Source organism: Tachyglossus aculeatus, chromosome 6 (genome assembly GCF_015852505.1).
Source record: "Tachyglossus aculeatus isolate mTacAcu1 chromosome 6, mTacAcu1.pri, whole genome shotgun sequence".
Lineage (NCBI taxonomy): Eukaryota > Metazoa > Chordata > Mammalia > Monotremata > Tachyglossidae > Tachyglossus > Tachyglossus aculeatus.
In genome coordinates, this window is record NC_052071.1 from 16336445 (window position 1) to 16345733 (window position 9289).

General features: G+C 49.4%; 1 protein-coding gene across 3 annotated transcripts in view; it reads right to left on the minus strand.

Moving 5' to 3' along the window:
• The window catches only part of LOC119930112 (phosphatidylinositol-binding clathrin assembly protein-like), a 57085-nt gene extending 48154 nt beyond the window's left edge, over positions 1-8931 (minus strand). For 2 of the 3 annotated variants that reach the window (XM_038748598.1, XM_038748597.1), the window contains exon 1: positions 8749-8931. In XM_038748598.1, coding sequence (XP_038604526.1) covers positions 8749-8878 — 130 coding nt within the window. In that variant the 5' untranslated portion in view covers positions 8879-8931. The remainder of the gene's footprint in view (positions 1-8748) is intronic. The other variant, XM_038748599.1, reaches the window with a different exon arrangement.
• Positions 8932-9289: the final 358 nt, after the last annotated feature.

Consider the following 9289-nt stretch of genomic DNA (forward strand, 5'->3'; position numbering starts at 1 on the left):
TTCTGGGGAAGGCACAACCTATGGCTATGTTCCAAAACCAGTGATAGAGTAATTCGAAAACACTTTTCCTTAAAACATACGGATTCTTCAAGTACAAAATATCGATCTCTTGGAAACCCAATTTATAAAGGGTTTTTTCCATTCAAAATTAAGTTACAGTGCAAATCCAAGGAGGGTGAAATTGAGTCTGAGCTTCCCCCCCATCCCCACCAAATGTCTCCTAGTTGTTGAAAGAAAAAAAATTCACACAAATTCAGGCCAGCTACCTATCCTGCCCCTTTGAAACTTCACTCACCAATTAGTAATAATTGGAACTTATGAAAATGATGAAAAATGAAAGGTTCAATTCAGGTTTCTTCAATAAATGGTATATATGGAGCACTTACTATGTGCAGAACACTGCACTAAGCGTAGTCAATCAATCAATCAATCAATCGTATTTATTGAGCGCTTACTATGTGCAGAGCACTGTACTAAGCGCTTGGGAAGTACAAATTGGCATCACATAGAGACAGTCCCTACCCAACAGTGGGCTCACAGTCTAAAAGGGGGAGACAGAGAACAGAACCAAACATACCAACAAAATAAAATAAGTAGGATAGAAATGTACAAGTAAAATAAATAAATAAATAGATAAATAGAGTAATAAATATGTACAACCATATATACATAGTCAAATAGAAGACACAGTGCCTGCCCTCAAGGAGTTTACAATCTAGTAGAGGAGTTTTCCATTTCTAGCTGAACTGTTCTGCTGACTGAAATTTGTTTCAGAGGGAGAACAAAAGTACTTAATTTTCATGTAAGAGAATATTAATACTAGTTGTGGCATTTGTTAAGCACAAAGTACCAAGCTCTGTACGAAGCACTGGGGCAGATACAAGATAAATGGGTTGGACAAAGTCCCTGTTGCACATTAGGCCCGCAGTCTAAAGGGTGGTGAGAACAGGTGCTGAATCCCCTTTTACAGATGAGGAAACTGGAGGCACGGGGGAGTTACATCATTTGCCCAAGGTCACACAGGAGGCAAATGTAGACAGTAAACTCATTGTTTGCAGGGAACATGTCCGCCAAATTGGTTGTATTGTACTCTGCCAAGCACTTAGTACAGTGCTCTGCAAACAATAAGCACTCGATACCAATGAAGTGGCAGAACCAACACCATTTCATGGAAAATGTCCAAACAGTATTAATATTGAGTATTTATTCTGCGCAGGGCACTGTTCTAGGAGTTGGGAGAGTGCAGTTTGTAGGCCTGATCCCTGTCTTCATTTTTTTTACAGTGTTTGTTAAGCATTGACTACGTTGCAGGCACTGACCTAAGCGATGGGCTGAATACACGCTAATCAAGTTGGACATGGTCCCTGTCCCACAGAGGGCTCACGATATTAATCCCCATTTTACAGATGAGGTAACCGAGGGCCAGAGAAGTGAAGTGACTTGCCCAAGGGCACACAGCAGACAAGTAGCGGGGCTGGGATTAGAGCCCAGGTCTTTCCAACTCCTAGGCCCATGCCCTATCAACTGGGCCAAGCTGCTTCTTGTTCATTTTGGGCAGTTCACCTCAGTGGAAAGACGCAGCCCAAATGTGCCCATTTAAATTACCAAGAGCTTTAAACTCATTTTTTCTCCCTCATTCGCCTCTTTCCCAAATGGATTACTGCCAAACTGAAATTCACTTTCAATCCGGATGCCTAACTTTGCAAGTCAGCCAAATTTATAGAGTTCCTTCAAGGAAGAAAAACCAAGCCATTAATTCTTAGATATATTCTAAGAACTCCACCAAATGGAGGAGCTTAGGTATGGGAGAATCCAACCCAAAGTCTTGCAGAAAACTTTAGGGAGAAAAGGATATGTGACGGGAAGCAGTAATAATAATAATAATAATGATAATAATTTTTTAAATCATCCCTTCTAAGACAGATATCTGTAATGGATCAATCAACTGTGGAGAAGCAGCGTGGCTTGGTGAAAAGAGCACAGGCTTGGGAGTCAGAGGTCATGGGTTCTAATCCCAGCACTGCCACTTGTCAGCTGTGTGACTTGGGGCAAGTCACTTAACTTCTGGGTGCTCAGTTGCTTCATCTGTAAAATGGGGATGAAGACTGTGAGCCCCACATGGGACAACCTGATGACCATGTATCTACCCCGGTGCTTAGAACAGTGCTTGGCACATAGTAAGCGCTTAACAAATACCATTATCAGTATTATTATTATTATTAATTGTGTTTATTGAGCACTTACTGCGTGCAGAGCACTGTATTAAGTGCTTGGGAGACTACAAGAGTACACAGCACATTCCCTTCCCACAGTGAGTTTACAGTCTGCAGGGGGGGATAAAGAAAGATAATATGATCATTCCCCATATAAATAAACCAACTCAGGAGTCAGCTCTGAGAGACTGAAAGCAGCTACTTGTTTTAAGTGACATCCACTGTGTGCCATTGTTATTATTTTAATAATTCAAAAGCAGTCTCGGCACTTCTAGACAAGCCGAACTTGGAAAGAGCTCAGAATTTGGGTTCCCTGGGGAATTCCTGGTCTACCAGCATAGCTGGTAGAGAAGCAGTGTGGCTCCGTGGAAAGAGCCCGGGCTTTGGAGTCAGAGGTCATGGGTTCAAATCCCCACTCCGCCAATTGCCAGCTGTGTGACTTTGGGCAAGTCACAACTTCTCTGTGCCTCAGTTACCTCATTTGTAAAATGGGATTGAGAATGTGAGCCCTTCATGGGACAACCTGATCACCTTGTAACCTCCCCAGCGCTTAGAACAGTGCTTTGCACACAGTAAGCACTTAATAAATGCCATCATTATCATTATTGTTATTGCCAACATCAACCATCAATAACAATAATAATAATAATGATGATGATTATACTTGTTAAGTGGTGTTTTAATTGCTGGGGTAGATACAAGTTAATCAGGTTAGACACAAACGGGGCTCACAGTCTTAACCCCCATTTTACAGATGAAGTAACTGGGGCCCAGAGAAGTGAAGTGACTTGCCCCAGGTCACACAGCAGACACGTGGCAGAGCCGGGATTAAAACCCAGTTCCTCTGGATTCCCAGGCCCGTGCTCTCTCCACTCAGTCAGGCTGTTTCTGGTCAGACTGTGCCAGGAAATGATCTGAAAATATGAGTGATTCTGCACCTGGCTCCAGATCGTTTCCCATGCCCCTACCGGGAAACCATCTGTTGGATCATTCCGCTCGGAAAAATGGCGAGTTAGGGTTCTCTGGAGTCTTGGCAGGGCCACCTGGGAAGGGCGGAGGTCCTTTCTGCTCCGGGTCTCTCCGTTAACATCTAGGCACTGCGCGGAATCGCCTGGAATTTTACTGAACCACCCAAAAAGGGCTGGATGGAGCCCGCTTGGTTACTTTTAAACTGAGTTTGCAGGCAGCTCTTTTACAGGACCCCTGATCCCTGTGCGACCTAACTGAATTCCGATACGCTCTGGCGGACGGACACCAAGTAAAATGAGACCCAGAGGAGAAAAAGGCTTGCGTCGGCATGTGGATGATAAGCAGATGGCAGGCGTCCATGAGGCAAGAGAACGTCCCTGCTGAAGGGGAAGAGCAGCTAGCTTCTGTCTGATGATAACTTTCCAGGAACATTTTCCTCCTTTTTGTCGGGGATCACTATCTTCTCTCGCACACTGTGGCGAGGTACACGCTAGTCGCTAAGTCACAGGGACGGATATTAAGGGACTTTTTCCATAAGGGCACACTCCTAACCATTTCCGAGACTGCAAGAACGTATAATCTAGGGGATAACGTCGACAGAAAAAAAATAAGTAACAGCAAAGGGACTATCATTTTAAAGCATAATAGTCTCATAACGGGAATCGAGCCAAACCACTGGCACTCAAATGGATCGAGAGAATCACGAGGGCCCACAGTAAAATCGACAGCGTTGAAGGCGGAGGGTTGCGGGTCAGAATTCATTCCGACTTGACTTTTGGGTAGATACGTTAGATAGCATTTGGAAATATTACTGGAGAGCAATTTTTACATCTACTGAGAACCTCAAATGACTGGGCAAGAATCACAGTCAGCACTTCCTGTAAAAACAGCAATTTTTGGATTTTGAATATCTGGCAAATTATGACAAAAGTAGAGCTAAAGACGGGAAGCAGAGGGGACATCAGGAGACACGAAAAAATTCCGGGCATTGCAAAAATTCCTGGCGTTGCAAAAACACAGCAACTCATCCTCAGCGTTTATTCGATTATGAAGGGAAACGCCTCAGCTTTATGTCTTTCAGTGCCTGGGCCTCGTCCTTTCAGACAGACACTAGACAGGAGCTAGATTTCCAAAATGAACCTTTATGAGTGGTGTGAATTTTTTGAAACTCAAATTCCTTTTAATTCACATATTATGACTGATACGAGAAACCTCGAAAATGAAGTCCGGCCTTCTCTGAGCGGAAAAACTGCCAGAACCTTTTCTGAGAAGAAGGGATGACCAAATTTCCCCAAGTCACGACTGAAACTGTCAGCTAGTCTCATTCCAGGAAGAGTAATATGGTAATTAAAGGAATACACTTCAGATTAATCGTTTGGAATAATCATCTCCTACCAAGGATATCAAGGTTTAGTTTCAAAACACAGTTTTTCCTTAACAGGAGACCCAGTGGGCACACCATAAAATTACTGGAATGAACTGTGCCTATTTTATGTTTGGCCTTAATACCTAGCCCGTTGGGATTCAGTGTGCAAAATAACATCGCTCTTATGCAACGATTTTTAAATAACCCGAAACCCACTTTCCATTCTACGGATCTTGGCCCTCAAATTTATAGTCTGAGATTTTCTGGGAGTGAATCAAAATGACACTGAGGATTAAAAATGGTATCCTTTCTGTCTATGAATTGTTCCACCCTAAAAAAGAGTTACCTTAACTTCAAAGGCTGCTGTTATTCTAAGAAACCAAAGAGAGGCACAGTCCTGTACATCAGTATCTTTTCACGTTTCAACACTTTGCTCATAATCCTGGAAAATTTAATGACAAACGCCTTTGTTAACTTGAGGGATGCTTAAAAGCCCCAAAGCCTCTTAAATCACGCTTTTGGATGGTGGCCCACGACTGCAAAGCAATTTATCTTCCCCAACCTGGGAATTTTTTTCTCAGTTTGCTTCATTTGCCGGATTTGGTTTAAGAGGTGGGTGCTTCGACATTTTCAAAATTCGGTTCTGAGCGGTTCTGCAAGGGCCTCCCAGTTCCAACGGAAAATTGTCATACACCGTATTTTCAGTGCTGTTACTTGTAATCCCCGGAGGGACAAAGAGACCGTTCCCTTTCCAAAGAGAGACAGCTTGAGACCCCCACCTTAGGCCTGACCTCACTTCTCGGGGTGCCTGACAAAATGCCACTTGGTTTATAATCTCGTGAGAGGGCTGTTATCAAAACCAGACTGGGGAGTCGGACCATCTGGGTTCAGTTTCTGCCTCCGGCTCCCTGGGAGACACAAGATGACAGACTTTCGAGAGCCGTCACTTCATCTGTAAAATGGGTGCATTAATTCTTCCCACCCACTTTAAGACGGGAGCTGTGTTAAAGAACGCTTGTAAGGGGCTCTGGGATTCTGGAGTGAAAGGCACCATAAGGGTAAAAGTGTATTATAAATACTAAAAAAAAAGATGCTCTTAAATAAACAGCCCCACCCTGGCCTCGGGCTACTGCCCATCTGGGACTGTTGGGTAGGGACTGTCTCTATATGTTGCCAACTTGTACTTCCCAAGCGCTTAGTACAGTGTTCTGCACACAGTAAGCGCTCAATAAATACGATTGATGATGATGATGATGATGACACCAGGCGGACCGGCTTCTTGGTGGGGAGCAGGGCACCCCATCATCATCAAACACTGTACTAAACGTTCGGGAAAGTACCATCCTACAGAGTTGGCAGTCACGTTCCCTGCCCACAACGATTTTACAGTCTAAGGGGGGGGGAATGGGGCCTTAATCAATGGTATTCATTGAGTGCTTTCTGCATGCAGAACACTGTACTAAGCACTTGGGAGAGTACAATCCAACAGAGCTGGCAGACACATTCCCTGCCCACTCTTGTTTACAGGCTAGAGGGGCTATCAGTCCATCACTCAATGGTTTTTACTGAACGCTTACTATGGGCAGAGCACTGCACTAAGCGCTTGGGTGAGTCCAATCCATGACAGTTGGCAGACATACACCCTGTCCACAACTAGCTTGCAGTCTAAGAGGGGGAACGAGGCACTCGTCAACCAATGATACGTACTGGGAGCTTACTGCGTGCAGAGCACTGTACTAAGCCCTTGGGAGAGTCCAATCCAACAGAGTTGGCAGACATACTTCCTGCCCCAAATGAGCTTACGGTCTCAGAGGGGAAGACGGTCATCCAATCAATGGTATGTACTGGGCGCTCACAGCATGCTGAGCACTATGCTAAGCCCTTGGGAGAGCCCGACCCGAGAGGGTCAGCAGACCCGTCCCCAGCCCACAAAAATCTTAGAGTCTAAGAGGAGAAGACAGGCAAGAATCAATTCCTCAATGGTACCTACTGGAGAAAGGGGCATTAAATCAGTGGTATTTATTGAGCACTCACTGTATTCAGAGCACTGTGCTAAGCACTTTGGGAGAGCCGGAAACAACAGGATCGGTTGACACGTTCCCGGCCCACAGCGATCTTAGAGTCTAAGAGGAGGGTGATGGGCACGAATGAATTCGTCCGTGGTACATAGTAGACGCTCACAGCGTGCAGAGCACTGTGCTAAGCCCTTGGGAGAGCCCGATCCGAGAGGGCCGGCTGACCCGTCCCCGGCCCACAAAGATCTTAGAGTCTAAGAGAAGACAGGCAAGAATCAACTCCTCAATGGTACGTACTGGGGAAAGGGGCATTAAATCAGTGGTATTTGTTGAGTGCTCACTCTGTGCACAGCACTGTGCTAAGCCCTTTGGGAGAGCCGGATACAACAGGATCGGTTGACACGTCCCCGGCCCACAACGATCTTAGAGTCTAAGAGCGGGAGATGGGCATTAATCAATCAATAGTATTTACTGGGCACTCACTGTGTGCAGAGCACTGTACTAAACCCTTGGGAGAGCCGGATACAACCGGATTGACTGACCCGTCCCCGGCCCACAACGATCTTCGATTCTAAGACGGGCACGAATGAATCCGCCCGTGGTCCGTAGTGTACGCTCACAATGTGCAGAGCGCTGTGCTAAGCCCTTGGGAGAGCCTGATCCGAGAGGGCCGGCTGACCCGTCCCCGGCCCACAAAGATATTCGAGTCTAAGAGGGGGGAGACGGGCACGAACGAATCCGTCCGTGGTACGTAGTGGACGTTCACAATGTGCAGAGCACTGTGCTAAGCCCTTGGGAGGGCAGGATACAACAGAATCGGTTGACATGTCCCCGGCCCACAACGATCTTCGAGCCTAAGGGGGGGGAGACGGGCACGAATGAATCCGCCCGTGGTACGTGGTGGACGCTCACAATGTGCAGAGCACTGTGCTAAGCCCTTGGGAGGACAGGATACAACAGAATCGGTTGACATGTCCCCGGCCCACAACGATCTTAGAGTCTAAGAGGGGGGAAGACGGACACGAATGAACCCGCCCGTGGTCCGTAGTGGACGCTCACAGCGTGCAGAGCACTGTGCTAAGCCCTTGAGAGAGCAGAATACAACAGAATCGGTTGGCATGTCCCCGGCCCACAACGATCTTCGAGTCTAAGGGGGCGGGGGGGAAGACGGGCACAAAGGAACCCGGCCGTGGTACGTAGTGGACGCTCACAATGTGCAGAGCACTGTGCTAAGCCCTTGGGAGGGCAGGATACAACAGAATCGGTTGACATGTCCCCGGCCCACAACGATCTTCGAGTCTAAGGGGGGGGGGAGACGGGCACGAATGAATCCGTCCGTGGTCCGTAGTGGACGCTCACGGCGTGCAGAGCACTGTGCTAAGCCCTTGGGAGAGCAGGATACAACAGAATCGGTTGACATGTCCCCGGCCCACAACGATCTTCGAGTCTAAGGGGGGGGGGGGCACGAATGAATCCGTCCGTGGTACGTAGTGGACGCTCACAGCGTGCAGGGCACTGTGCTAAGCCCTTGGGAGGGCAGGATACAACAGAATCGGTTGACATGTCCCCGGCCCACAACGATCTTCGAGTCTGGGGGGGGGGGGGGGGGGCACGAATGAATCCGTCCGTGGTCCGTAGTGGACGCTCACGGCGTGCAGAGCACTGTGCTAAGCCCTTGGGAGGGCAGGATACAACAGGATCGGGTGACATGTCCCCGGCCCACAACGATCTTCGAGTCTGGGGGTGGGGGGGAAACGGGCACGAATGAATCTGTCCGTGGTCCGTAGTGGACGCCCACAGCGTGCAGAGCACTGTGCTAAGCCCTTGAGAGAGCAGGATACAACAGAATCGGTTGAGATGTCCCCGGCCCACAACGATCTTCGAGTCTAAAGGGGGGGGGGGGGGGCACGAATGAATCCGTCCGTGGTACGTAGTGGACGCTCACAACGTGTAGGGTACTGTGCTAAGCCCTTGAGAGAACAGGATACAACAGAATCGGTTGGCATGTCCACGGCCCACAACGATCTTCGAGTCTAAGGGAGGGGGGAGACGGGCACGAATGAACCCGCCCGTGGTCCGTAGTGGACGCTCACAAAGTGCAGAACACTGTGCTAAGTGCCGGTCCGTAGCGGGCAGCCCCTGAGTGCGCGGAGCCCCGCGCTCGGGGTTGGGGCGGTGTACTCACAGTCGAGGTGCTTCTTCTTGGGGCCCATGACTTCGTGGGTGGTGGCCTTGCAGACGGCCTTGGCCACGGCCGAGCCGGTGACGCTGTGCTGGGCGGCGGTGATCCGGTCGGTGAGGGACTGGCCCGACATGCTGCTGCTGCTGCTGCTGCTGCTGCTGCCAACGCCGCCGGGACCCCCGGCCCGGTCGCCCCCCGCCGTCTGCGGCCTTCCCGCCGGCTCGGGGGTCGGGGGTCGGGGGTCGGGGGTCGGGGAGGAGGAGGAGGAGGAGGTCGGCGGGGCTGCGGCTCCTCTTTGCGCTTCTCCCCCTCAACCGGCCCCCTTCTCTCACATTATTTCTGGCCTCCAGACAAAATGGCGGCGGCATCAGGTGACCGCCCGACGCCAACCCGCCCCCCGGGGCCCCGGGACCCGGCACCAGGGACCGCCCCCGTTAAGGTGGAACCCGCCGCGGGCCCAAGACCCCTACACCGAGGGCCCGAGGACGCCGGGGGACCCGGGAGAGACGGAGGGGCTGAGGGCCTCAGGAGCCGGGGGGCTGAA